The sequence below is a fragment of the Amblyomma mixtum genome, chromosome 7 (assembly GCF_055824585.1).
Source record: "Amblyomma mixtum isolate Tamu chromosome 7, ASM5582458v1, whole genome shotgun sequence".
Lineage (NCBI taxonomy): Eukaryota > Metazoa > Arthropoda > Arachnida > Ixodida > Ixodidae > Amblyomma > Amblyomma mixtum.
Window position 1 is genome coordinate 144542932 of NC_143018.1, and position 13984 is coordinate 144556915.

A 13984-nucleotide genomic window follows, 5' to 3' on the forward strand; every position below is an offset into this window, starting at 1 on the left:
GCATAAATAAAAATACGCGCGGACTATTTGCTACTACGGATTACTACGTGTTACAACGCCGATAGCAGAGCCAACGTAACTAGTAACGTTGGGCAGAGCGGCAAGCCGGCACGGAACTGGTGAGAGGCACTCCACGCGTTGGTCGACTCCGCCCACCGTACGCGGAGAATTCAAAAAAAATTGCGGGAGCCGGACGTTAATCCGATTCAATTAGGGAAATCGGTCACACAGGGCAATAAATCGAGGTTTCTAAGAATACCCGGAACGTGTAGATCGAGTTCCCGCGGAAAAAAGACGAGTTCATATTCCTCTTCACTGCACCTTTAAGGAGCTCGGCTACTGAGCCGGATACCTGCAGAGCCAGAAGAACTGCGTTCTGCGACAAAGCGGCGTTTATCGACGGGAATATTTTTGCCCAATCGAAATGAACCCGAGCAGAACAGGTAATCGGCCCATTATTGAAAAGGGACGAGAGAGAGAGAAAGGAACTTTAATAAGAGGAAAGGAGGAGAGGTCGGCCGGGGGTAACATGGCCCTGGTCCTTTGTAGGAGCGGCCTTTGCCAACACGTTCCCAACATTGAGGAGATTACTTTTGCTGCTTGGGAACAAGATATCGACTGGAAAGAGCTTAAGCAATCTTCTGATGCGAGTTGCTATCCTGGAGAACAGAATTTCATAAACAGGTGGGGACCAATTTTGACCGGTCTGGGGACAATTATTTCAGGAAGCAGAATTCAATGTGGCACTTAGTCTCCTATCCGTGCTGAAGGTACCTTGAGTCATGAGTAGTATCGACGGGTAATCAGGATCCAGCCTCCAAATCTAAACTAAGTCACCAAAACTTCATGGTGTGGATGAAACCAGACGCACAGAAAGCGGAACGCCAAGTAAGACATTGTTACCACGACGCTCTGCCAGCGGACGAAGACGAATTCGTCATGAACCAAAGGGCTCTATCTCCCTTCAACAAGTGTCACTATATTCTGCGCCGCAAAGGAGACCAACCGGAGACCACTATGGCAAAATACCTGTAGGGTAAACAAAACCATGCCACTTTTAGTACAGGCCTATATCATCGCGTTAGATCGAACCGGAGATTGTATGGTAGGCAAGGATAATACATACGCATGATAAGGCAGCTGTTAGCTTTTAATACCAGGTCGTAGTCTTATGAGGCCGGATTTCACAATTTTACCAGCCGACTTTGGCAGCGTTTACTGGGTAAAGCTACCTAACGCAGAAAAATTTGGAGATGAATCGTATAACTCGTTTTACTTATATAATTAAAATCCACAAAACTCCGTTTGAATGGCAAATTGTTCCAAAATGTATTCAATGCATTTAAGCTTTGAACTTCCGGTTGCGGTTCTCCTCAATGATGTCCTTGGCTGCAGTCAGTCGGGGGAAGCTCTGGCCACCGCAGCCTTTGTATGTTTCGAAGGCCAAGTCAAAGAAGGCCCAGCCTACGCGCCTGAACACCACGTCATCGAGCGGCATGATGAACCTGCGCAGCTGCATAAAACAGAACAAAATTTGTCAGCGGTGGCTCATTTGTATAAAGAACACCGAGAAGAACTTCAGTAAAATTCCCTGGCTCTTTCTCGCTGCGCTGACATTTGTCTCGCTGGAAAGGACACAATTATAGCACAGAAAGTTGGAGTAAAAAATAATTATGCCAACCTTACGTAAAGGTCACGTCGCACTGTTTTGTAATTAATAGCTGTGTAGCGTATCTTCTAGTACCAATGACCGAACATTTTTATCAACTTATGCATTTTGCTCGCAAAATTTTCTGGTGAAGTTGGTGCTGTATTTCGTCTTTTGACTTCTTGTAGCTCATAAAAGCTCTATTTTCGGTGAGACTGGTATCTTTGTGATTCGAACGCTATCGATACAGAACAAATGAAATTAGTCAGCAGTGTCCTTATAACCAAGTGTCATAAAACAAAGCAGGGATCAAAGTGAACATTACTGAACTCCGGGACGCATGTACAAGGTGGGAAACAGCAAAGCGTGGACACGTGGTGAAAGTGCGAAGACATTCATGATGGGAGGTAATGCGGCACTAACCGTGAACAGCCAGTGGCCGACGCGGGCGCTCATCTCACGCATGCGCTTTCGAAGTATGGCGCCAAAGTGTAATAAAAAGGCGCAATACTTCGTGAAGCATAACGGGACGCTGTCAGAGGACAGACACGTTCCCTCTAACTTAATTGCACACCCTGTTCTAGTGTTTTATGCGCAATACTAAAATTTTGCGTTTTAAACGTCTAATAATAGCGAAGATGTGTAACCTGGCATGCCGTGCAGATTAAGTTGGTAACTGATATTTTATTTATTCATCATCATCAGCCTGACTGCGCCCACTGCATCGCAATGGCCTCTCCCATACCTCTCCACCTCTCCAATTAACCCTCTCCTGTGCCAGCTGCGACCACTAAACTGAGCTCTCTTACGCAGTACTGCGATGTCAGAAATGTGGGTTATTCGAGCAGGTGTCTGGAAAACACGGTTGGAAAGACCGGAATCCAAGCTCTGCGTTAATCTCAGATCTGTGTTTGCCCTTTTAGACTGCCCTCCCGTGTCAATACGAAGAAACGTATGTCGCAAATGTAGACAGCCGCTGATGAAAAATATAGGAGACACTCAAGCTCTCCGTCCTCTTTGTTTGTCATCTGTGCTCGTCTAGCTTTGTTCCATATCTTTTCTCCATGTCACACTACCCGACCTAAACTTCAACATTATTCGTGGCATTATGTTCTCGCATTAGCCAACTTATTTGGGTACAGCTGTGTCAAACGCTTGTCTTCCATTTACTGCACCCCCTGGTCGCAGATGCCTTTAGTTGTGCGGCCCTTTAAAGCCGCGGTTCTTAGAAAGACTGGCTGCCCGTTATTCTCACCGTCGCCTTTTGCCAACAAGACCCTCTTGCGTGTATCCTTCATTATCAATGGTGGCACATTCTGCTTCAAGTGACCCTGTGCAGGAATTCTTATAGTGCCTGCTCACATCAGCTCTGTTCGAAAAACCTTCATCGCGTCATATGCTTATACCCTACTTAAGAGGGGTGCAGATTTTAAATTCCCAAAAAGGACAGAAAATTTATTTTTCCGGCAATAGTTGCGTTCGCTTCAATGCCTCTTTTTTATGCTCTCTTGGAAATTCTTTGATGAAATTGACCGGGAAGAAGTTTTTAAAAATATCGTGATCCGCGGCGTGTGTGCATTTTGGGTAAATTCGCAACAATGGTCATTTTTCTTCCTTACAGTTTTCTATGGCAACAGCTTCTATGGTATCAGCTTTACGTAGGGCTTGGTATACGTTGCGAGAGCATGCAGTCGTTTAGTAGGAAAATGAGTACAAAAGTAGATCAGATACACGCCTTTCCTGCAAGTATCTTTATTACCAGCAACAGCGCGTCTGTACTAGATGAGCGTACTGAATAATAACCGGAAGAAAAGTGTCATGTATTTTACTGCATAGGTAAATTGTTTACAGAAACCTTGTAACTACTAAGTATACAGACAAATAGGTGCGGTTTAATAGATTGCACTAGTAAAGTTAACAGAAAATTAATAGGAAATGAACTTCCATAATGTGGCGGCAACTTCCTGCGCGGTTTTGTTTACCTGTGTGAAGGATTGATTTGCATTCCTCTTCCCCTTAGAAATAATTGCATCTTGTTTGTTTTCGAATCCCAGCACGTAGAATTGATAGATATACAATTATTTGCCAAATTCCTTCGGCATGTGCTTAAACAAATTTTTCGCTAAAGCTCTGCGGCACTGCATCCACAGTAGTGCACGCAATTTTCCCAGTTTTTTCGAAGCGCCTATAGGGCTGTTTTCCCGAAGTTAAAGCTTTTTTTTTTCATTTCAGTCTATGCGAGACATAAATGGTCATTTCGTGCCCAGAAAGAAAGGATCGCTTTACAAAAGCACGCAAAAACTATCGCCATCGCCAAGTTCTAGGGCGCGGCAAGAAAGTGCTGACACTTTTTCCTTCTCTCACGCGATGAAGTATTTATGAAGTATTTCCTTCTCTCACGCGATGAAGTAGCTTCTTACCTTCTTCTTCACTGTGTCAGCCGTCTCAAAGCTGTAGAGCGTTGTCCCACTGAAGGCCACCGCCGTCATGCTGTCGCCATGCTCTTGCTCGTTGGGCGGCTGCTTGATGCAATGAGCTTCAAAGGGCAGCGGGTAGTTGGCCACGCAGCCTTCTCCGAACCTTATGCGGCTGCTCACGGCTTCCTTCATCCGGAACACCATGAAGACGCAGGTTGAGGACAGTGCCACTTCAATCTCCGTCTCCCCCTTGAGAGCGAACTTCAGGAAGTTGAACATGTGCTCCTGTGCGCATCAGTATCGTACCAAGATGAGTCGTTTGTACAGCGAAAACAGACTGCGAAAGAGACACTGAACATAAACAGAAGTCTGCCAATACCAACAGAGCACCCTGTTCTAGTGATGAAAAGGATACCTAGAAATAAAACGCATCCTTTGCCAGCTGGAAAAAGTCGAAAAACGAAACAAAGATGTCGCCACCCACTGCTGTTTTGACTCGCAAACCCAGTGGCGTCATTGTACTCTTTTTAAGGTGCAGATCTCTGACGCTAGGCTACACCGCTATTCACTTCCGCAGGCTACCCCGCCGTCCTTCTCAATCTTTTAGTTGCAAGGTGAAACCCCGTGGTGGAGGTTATTTTCCGGTTTATTAGCTCTTATTAGCTCATACCTCCGTTTCGCGCCGCATCCGCAGCGCTGTATGGCTCGGATGGCAGGTGGCAAATCGTAGAGAAGGAAATCCCGCTCTCCAATCTTAGGGGAGAGGAGGGATCGGGAAAGCGGGAGACTGAGCGGGAGGGGACAGGTGGCTTCGTGGTTTCGGCGTCCATCTCGATTGCGGCATTTGGTTTTTTCGAAACCCACCGGCAGTCAAGGATGGGCATTAAAGGCTATTCCCATCCTGCTGCGCCCTCTCGGGGCAAATCCAGTTTCGAGAACTTAAGCCTCCACATACGCCTCGTGTTGCCGTGTTAAAACGGGGGTTCATGTTCGTGCATTTTAACCAGCGTGTCTGAACAGACTGGCAGGTCAACTGTGCCTGCATTAAGCGATCTTTCGAAACACTTCCCTTCAGAGTATCAATGCACCCCTGAAAAAGTGCGGAATCACCTCAGGCTGGCTGATGTGGAAAAAAATGTCCATGTCTGAAATTTTTTGAACCGAAAAGCTTCAGTAGGCTAGTCAACACCGAGGCTAGCGTGGTGGTGGTGGTGAAAACTTTTAATTACTGAAATAGAGTTTGGGAGCCACACAGTGGCCCCGCTACATGGTCGGCGTCCCTAGTCCGGGACACCGCATTACAATGCCCCGTCTCTCGCCCGTTTCACCAGAGCCCTTTGGGACTCAAGCGAGGAGCAGTTGAGGAGGGCAGTCTCCCATGCCTCTCTGGAAGGGGTAGGGGAAGGGGGGAGGTGGGGATTTTGAGTACATGCCCACACCATGTGGAAGATATCACAGGTCTCCCCACAGTGCGGGCATCGCCCATCCGTGTTAGGATCGTAATGCTTTAAGATTGCAGGACAGAGTAGAGTACCTGTCTGCAGGCGCGTTAAAGATCGCTCCTCCGTCTTACTCAGCAACTTTGCAGGGGCCGGGAAAAGGCGGTGGATGTCGCTATAATGCGTTATAATTTCCTTGAATCGCAGCAGCGGCTGGTTAGTCTCCGAGCCAGAAGAGCTGGGATGAGGAGCCCGGTGAGTAAGCGCTCGGGCAGCCGTGTCAGCGGCCTCATTACCTCGTAAGCCCTGGTGGCCAGGAGCCCAAATGATTCTTTTGGGTATTGGATCAATGGCAGTCCGTCTTAGAATACAAGCAGCTAAGGGGGACATCTCCCCTGCCAAGTAATGATCACATGCTTTTCGGGAGTCCGTAATGATGATTCTCGAATTGGCGTGGGCGGCAGCAAGCGCTATCGCTACTTCCTCGGCTCGCATTGAATTCGGGGCTCGAAAAGAGAGTCCATCAACGTGCATTTCTTGGTGAACCACAGCGGCCGTGTAAAATCCCGTGGGCGATGGGCCTGCTACGTCTACATAATATACACCGGGTCGGGAGCCGTGTTGTCTCTCAAAAGCCCGAGCCCGCGCTTGTCGCCTGTTTACGTGCATGTCGGTGTCGATGTTACGGGGGAGCGGGGGGACCCAGAGAATATGGCGCCACAGTACTGGGATACGCTCCGCCTCCTCTGGAGTGCAGTCGTGTTGGATGTGTAAGCGGTTTAGCAGGCGGCGCCCCGTCGTCAGAAAAAGCCATAGGTGCGCCTGCGCGAACTGCGTGACGTCACGGTGGACACCCGAACCGCGCCGTAAGGGAAGAAAAATGAAAAGAAAATTTAAGAGGGTTAACTGCTGAGCTAGTTGGTTTCCAGACATAATAAAGGATTTTTAGGGCAACAACGAAACACAACACAAGAAAGACGACAACACGTGCGCTTACTCCAACTCTTTAATCAGGCGACAGCATACGAAATATATAGCCCTCCCAGCGCATGCGCACGCGTACAAGGCACCCCCTCCTCTTCAATTTGGCAATGCTTCATCTTCCCTCCAAATTGTCTTCTTTGCCCGGGATACATCACGCTCTTTATGCGGATGACATTACAATCTGGGCCACGCAAGGTAACCTGGGCCACATGGAATCCTGCCTGCAAGCAGCGGCGACCCTAGTCGACGACTACGCGTCCTACTGCGGACTCCAGTGCGCCCCATCTAAATCAGAATTTGTGCACATACGTCCCTCCACTCGGGACACAACTCCGCTTTGCATCAGTCTCCCCTCGGGACCGATCCGGGAGTCCAAAGAGATCCGCGTCCTTGGTCTCTTCATACACCATCAACGCAGGGTCGACACTACCCTAGCCAAACTTCGCACAGTGGGAGACCAGGTGGGCCGCATGGTCCGCCGGGTCTCCAACAAGCGGAGCGGATTACGAAGCAAGGATGCACAGCGGCTTGCCCATGCTTTCGTGACGAGTAGAATCCTCTACTCAACCCCCTACTCGCACTTGCGCATACATGATGATGACCAACTGGAGGTCATCCACCGGAAAGTCATCAAGCGGGCTCTCGACCTCCCGGTCACCACGTCCAACCAGCGACTTCTGGCCTTGGGCGTGGTAAACACATTCCGGGAGCTTCGAGAAGCCCACTTAGTCAACCAATACACGCGTCTTGCACAGACCACGTCCGGTCACCGCCTCTTGGACCGGCTACACATCAAAAATGACTACCATAATGAGGAAAGGGAGAGAGTGCCAGAACCCTGGAGACGCGCCCTCCGGGTCCGACCCCTTCCCCGCAACATGTCCAGAGAAGACCATAGCGGTCGTCGCCAGGCGCGCGCGGAAGCGTTGGCGCGATACTATGGTAACGAACAACATGTGTATTACGTCGACGTTGCCGGCCCACACCACAGGGTGTGGTATACGGCCCTTACAATCTGGCCCTTACATTCAAACACATCACCGATTACTACAAGGAGGAGCACCGGCACTACCCGGCCCCTTGTAAGGGACTGGATCGCGCTGACGAGCGCCTCCTCATCAAAATTCTTACTAACACTGTACTGTGCCCGGCGGTACTTAAACATTTCAACGAATCCTTTGATGGCACGTGCCAGTTCTGTGGGGAGGTGGCTGACACCTTCCACATGGTTTGGGCGTGTCAATCCAACCCATCTATCCCCCCCAACCCCAACCCCACCTGAGAGGACTGGGAGGCGGCCCTGCTCGGCTGTCAGGACCTAAAGACCCAAAAGGCCTTGGTTCACCGGACGCGGGCGGCGTTGCTTGCCAATGGGGCCCCGGAATAGGGGCTCCACTTAGTATTGTTAGGGGATAGGGCCAATAGGGCCTACCCCAATCACCTCTCTGTAAATATTTATTGCACTATAAATGTTTTTCACCACCACCACAAGGCACCCAGCTATACCATGCATCAATCTTTCACAGTAGGCGCGACAAAAATTTTTGCTCAGCTAGATACAGAAAAACAGAAGTGCCACTAACACAGCTCAGATCCGCATTTTTTTATATGAAAGGCTTCTAGAAATTCTAGAGCCGTCTGATGTCTACCTCTGCCCAAAATTCTCACCTCGCAGAACCGTGGTTTGCAATTTTTGTAAGCCCTACAGTGCTCAACAATTCGCTGGCCTTCATTACTTTCAATATCCTTTGCGTGTTCCCTAAGTCGGTCATTCACGCATCGCCCCGTCTGTCCAATATAGTATTTTCCGCAGGACAACGGAATTTCGTAGACAGCGTTGGTGGCACACTTCAGGAAACGCTGGCCATGCCTCTTCTGGCAGCCGATCTTTTGGCTTTCGCAAGTTATGCGACGGCTGAGCTGCGCAAGCTTGCGGGGGGCAGAGAATGCAACCGCTACTTTAAACCGGTTTGCCACTTTCTTCAGGCCGTGAGTGACTTTGTGGATGTAAGGTACCACAACAGGCCTCTCATTTCCCGCCGGTTCATTTCTGCAAGCGCCAGCCTTCATCTTCTTCAGGAGCGTTTCTGCCACAGGGAGCAGGACCGACTCAGGGAAGCCGGCTTCAAAAAGCCTGTCCAATTGATTGTTTAAAACTAGCATGCATCTCATGCACGCACGATTTCCGGAAGGAGGACTCCAAGCAGAGGGTTGCGATGCCCCTCTTCACAACCTTTAAGTGGACAGAATTATATGTCGAGGCCCTTTTGAGCACGAGGGGAATAATCCCAGCAAACGTGTCCATCTAAAAACTTTAGCTTTAAATCTCAAAACTGACGCATGCCGTTATTAGGTAGTTCAAAAGTAAAAGTTAGCCCTTTACCCAGTTTTCTAAAATCATCTAAAATACTATTCGCCATTGTCTCAGTCGACTGAGTCTGTTGCTTGTTTAAAACAATTAAAAAGTCGTCCACATAACGGAAAACTTTAAGGACCTTGTCATTGTTAGTATGGTTAAAACGATCGTGTAAAGAGCGATCGATAAATGATAAAAAGATGTTGCAAGGTATAGGGGCTATGCAAGAGCCGATGCAGATGCCTTTCTTTTGCAAGTAAGGTTGCTCGTCAAAAGAGATAAAAGTGCTACTAAGATAAAATTGTAAAAGGGCTAAAAAAGTATCTACCGTGATACCAGCAGCATTTTGGAAAGAGACAGCGCCGCTTTCATCAAAAGAAAATTGGTTTTAAGGAAAGGAAACGACGCCTGTCTCTCTCATATCTCGGTGGATACCTTGAACCGCGCCGTAGGGGCCTTAAGGAAATGAAATGAAAATTGGTTTTAAGGAAAGGAAATGCCTGTGTCTCATATGTTGGTGTACACCCGAATGGAGTGACGTCACACGCAGCACGAATAAAAAAATAAAGAAACGACAAGCAGTGCGTGAGGAACCTCATATCTCGGTGGACACCCGAACCGCGCCGTAAGGAAAAGAAAATGAAAAGAGAATTCGTTTTAAGAAAAGGAAACGACTCCTGCTTCTCTCATATCTCGGTGGATATCAGAACTGCGCTGTAAGCGCCTTAAAGAAAACGATATGAAATGAAAATTGCTTTTAAGGAAAGCGAATGTCTGTCTCTCATATCTTGGTGTACACCCGAGAGGAGTGACGTCACACGCTGCACAAATAAAAATAAAGAAAAGACAAGCAGTCCGTGAGGAACCTCGCATATCTCGGTGGCCACCCGAACCGCGCCGTAAGGAAAGGACAATGAAAAGAGAATTCGTTTTAAGAAAAGGAAACGACTCCTGCATCTCTCATATCTCGGTGGATACCAGAACCGTGCCGTAAGGGCCTTAAGGAAAATGAAATGAAATGAAAATTGCTTTTAAGGAAAGCGAATGCCTGTCTCTCATATCTTGGTGTACACCCGAGAGGAATGCACGCCACAGTACATGTCTCTAAAGCAACCTTCTAAGACAGCACCACATTCACCACACGCGCGGCTCCTCCTCCGCCTTGCCGCAGCTTTTCGCTTGGAGATATCGAGGCTTAACCTTAGCTAAGCCACAGCCAATTGTTTCGTCACACCACAGCTAATGCTGAAACATTCGCGTTACCCCTTAGTAACTGTCTTGTGATTTTCGTCACCTGATTTTCTGAGCAATCATTCCGTCATTTCCTTCCCCTTTGTCGATCATCCCGCATATACAGCTGCTCTCCCACAGCATTAAAAAAAAACCGTGCAGAAAGTCGAAGTGGAGGCGTGTTCTCGGCCCCTGAGTAACTTTCTGGCCTACGCAGCCGAGTGAATGCCAGTGAAAACTGTAGGCGCAAGTGTCAGAAGCATGCATGTCGATTTACAGTGAAGTTGTGTTCTGTATTCCCTCGCCATGCGTTTTCTGCAGTGTTAGTCATACATGAAGTTGCATGAATGATCGGCTTAGAATGCGAACTAGATAAAAGAATTCAATCGAGATAACTTCCATGATCACTGCCTCGTTTGCGAAGAACGTGTCAAACCCAAATGTAGTCCGTTATATGAATCTTCCAAGTTCCTAAACAGATTCTGTGTCCAAAGGGAGAGGGAGCTTTTTGAAGCACTTATGATTAAAGAATAAAACGAATACTGCGTAAACTCTTCATCTATCACGCTCCGTCAAATTCAGCTGGCGTAGCTTGCATGTCAATGAATGTTGCCTTGCTCTCTTGTGTATTTTTACTGCTTGTTTTCGCATCATCCTCTCTTCTCGGCACGGTGTATATATTGTCACGTAGGTAAATTTCCTCGCGGGTGAGTCAAGGACGAAGCCTCAGAAACTAGGGACCGCAACATTCAGAAGAAAGGCCGAAAGAAAAACACGAGCCGCGCACTTCTTCCTCGGACATCTTCGTTGTCCTCATCAGGACTGGCGGCATTAGCCCCCGTTCAGGAACAATCGACCCGATGCTACGAATACTTTCACTGGCACAAGGTGAATGCGTCTTGGCGTGGCGATATTTGAGGTGGACCACATAGTCGGGGTTCGGGTGTCTAGTGAAGAAAAACCTCATAGTTGAGTTCAGCGACATGACGAAGGCCTCTGTAGGGACCCAAATAACGGCGTAGGAGTTTTTCGCTCAGACCAAGGCATCACAACGGGTACCAAACCCAGACAAGATCGCCTTCCAGAAATTCGGCATCTTGTCGGCGCAGGTTGTAGCGGTGCGCATCCCGGCCTTGCTCATCTCGAATTCGTACCCTTGCTAGCTGGCGGGCTTTTCCGGCGTGTTGGAGAAAAGCGGCATTGTCGACACTTATGTGGTCGTCTAAATCGGGAAGCATAGTGTCGAGTGTCCCCAACGTGCGTCCTTAAACTAGAGAGAATGGTGTCATGTTGTTAGTTTCTTGGACGGCGGTATTGTGCGGGAACGTGACATAAGGTAAGACATCGTCTACGTACGTCGCCAGTGTGTATGCAAATGTCTTGTTGAGACGTTCCTTTTGTCCGTTTGTGTGCGGGTGGTACGGGATCGTCCCGCGGTGCCCTATGCGAATCAGTACTAGAATGTGTTACATGAGTTACATGAGCTCAGTGGAAAAGGCAGGCCCTCGGTCTGTAATCAGAGCCTCTGGTGCGCCGTCCCGCAAGACAATGTGATGAACGAAGAATTTGGCGATCTCGATGGAGGTGCCACTGGGGAGAGCTCCCGTTTACGCGTAGCGCTTCAGGTAATCTCTTGTGATTACCTTGTTTCCAGAGGCTGATGTAGAGAACGGATCAAGTAAGTCCATACCAATTTATTGGAATGAACTGGACGGGGGTGGAATGGGCTGTTCGAGGCAAAATTTTTCTTAGCAATGTCAAAATCATCGGCCGCGGTAAAACACAGATAGAACGAGAAATCTTAGAAGCTTTTAACATCAAGCAGTTAGGAACTGAATGCGTCAGCGACAGCTCTGTTAAGTTCACGGAAAAAGAGTACACTTTCATGAATGGGACATAGGTTGCCACATGCAATCTTCACTCGCCTAATCAGTTTTGTGTTTGCTGTTTTCATAGCGTTTGTGGTGCTCTCGCGCATGTGCGCCCTGTTCTGATGTTGGCGATCTACCAAGTAAAGAATTTTCAGTTGTGTTTCCAGCGTTGTCCTGTGTACTTCTCCTCCTCGTGAATGCGTCCTTTTCGCTGGTTTTCTACATACCATGCACCAACTGGCCCAACAAGCTACGCTTCTTCAATTTTCTTAGCAAGAACGCCGTCGCAGAGGCAGAGTGAAGACAAAGCGCGTCTGAAAGCGTTAGGGAGCGCAGCGCGGGCATCTTGAAGAAAGTCAAGTACGCCTCGGATATCCAGGTCAGTGCGCTGTTGGTCAGCGGAGTCGCTGGAGCTTAGAGCGTTCACAAAGGTGCCGTCGTCAACCGTGGCTTGCGGAGTTGGGTGCGCGGGAAAGGCAGTCGGGGTGTAAATGTTTACCGCCGCACTGGTACGTCATGGTAATTACTTCCTGAAGCCGTAGGTTCACTCTTGTGAGGAGCACCGAGGGATTCCCGAGGCTGGCTACCAACAAACCGCGTGATGGTAGGTCACGACTTTGAAACGCCTCCCGTAAGGTACGGACGAAACTACGAATTTGCCCATACGATGGCGAGACATACTTTTTACGTGGTAGGCTGATTGGCTTCCGTCTTGGACAAAGCTCGACTTGCGTAGGCGATCACACGTTGTTGTCTCTTCTGCACCTGAACCGGAATAGCACCCATACCAAAATTGCTCGCAGCGATGTGTACCTCTCTGTCGGAATTTTCTTCAAAATCCTCCAGAAAGAGCAGTGTCTGGTCTGAAGGTGACGCTGAAGTTCCTGAAATGCCCGGTCCTGCGAGATTCTCCTGGTGAACGGCACATAAGCCTTCGTCGAGGCGACGAAGGTGCTCCTTGAAATTTGGGCCAAGGCAATCACGTCATCCAGGTATATCAGAAGAGTGTGCCACTTCAGATCGCCGAGAATGTTGTCCATGAGTATGAAAAGTGGCTAGTGCGGAGCAAATACCGAAAGGCTTGACCTGGAATTCATATAATCGGTCTGGTGTGGTAAAAGCCGTCTTCTCGTGGTCCATCTCGTCGACTCGATTTGCCAATACCCCGCCTTGAAGTCCACGGAAGAGAAATATCTGGCATCGCAGAGGCGATCCAAGGCGTCGTCGATTCGGCGTAGAGTTTAAACAACTTTTTTTTGTGTCGTTGTTCAGTGGATAGTTCAACGCAAAACCGCAATGTCCCAACTTTTTTCCTTTACAAGGACCACAGGGTTATCCACGGGCTTCGAGATGGGCGGTCGAGGTTGCTAACCAACAGTTGCTGATCGTGAGCTCTGATAGCGGTGCGCTTCTCAGGGGAAACGCAATATGGCGATTGGAGAAGAGGCCGAGCAGTGCCATATGCAGCAATGCGGTGCCTTGCAAGATGTGCGCGTATGACGTGTGCCCACGACGCAAAGGAGTTACGATAGCTGTTGAGCAGGGTACGGAGTTGTTGACGCTTGTGAGACAGGTTCGGATTCAAGTCGTAGTTCAGGTCGGTAGATGCGTCAAAAGCAATTAGCGGCGCGCTGGCATGCGCGCACGCAGTTTCATTGATGGCTTCAAGTTCTCCCCTTATTCAGGTGCTGGTCATCATCATCAGTTTCAGCCTGACTACACCCACTGCAGGGCAAAGGCCCCTCTCATGTCTCTCCAATTAACTCTTTCTTTCGCGAGTTGCGGCCGCCGTATTCCCGCAAATTTTGTAATCTCATCCACCCACCAAACTTTCTGCCGCCCCCTGCTACGCTTGCCTTCTCTTGAAATCCACTCCGTTACCCTTAAGGACCAGCGCCCAAGCCCACTTATTCCTCTTGATTTCAACTAGGATGTAGTGAAGTTCGCGGTGCTGTATTTTGTTTTGCCGCATCCGGTTCGCGATAGTGGAATGCCCATTACTTTCTTTTTCTTGGGCCCTCCACACAACCGCACAGAAA

At 48.7% G+C, this 13984-nt stretch overlaps 1 protein-coding gene across 1 annotated transcript in view; it reads right to left on the reverse strand.

Moving 5' to 3' along the window:
- Positions 1 to 1342: 1342 nt before the first annotated feature.
- The window catches only part of LOC149337771 (uncharacterized), a 29328-nt gene continuing 16686 nt past the window's right edge, over positions 1343 to 13984 (reverse strand). Inside the window, exons 3-4 of the mRNA XM_089554516.1 lie at positions 4069 to 4350; positions 1343 to 1513 (exon numbers count right to left, since the gene is read on the reverse strand). Of these exons, the coding sequence (XP_089410642.1) occupies positions 1343 to 1513; positions 4069 to 4350 (453 nt within the window). The remainder of the gene's footprint in view (positions 1514 to 4068; positions 4351 to 13984) is intronic.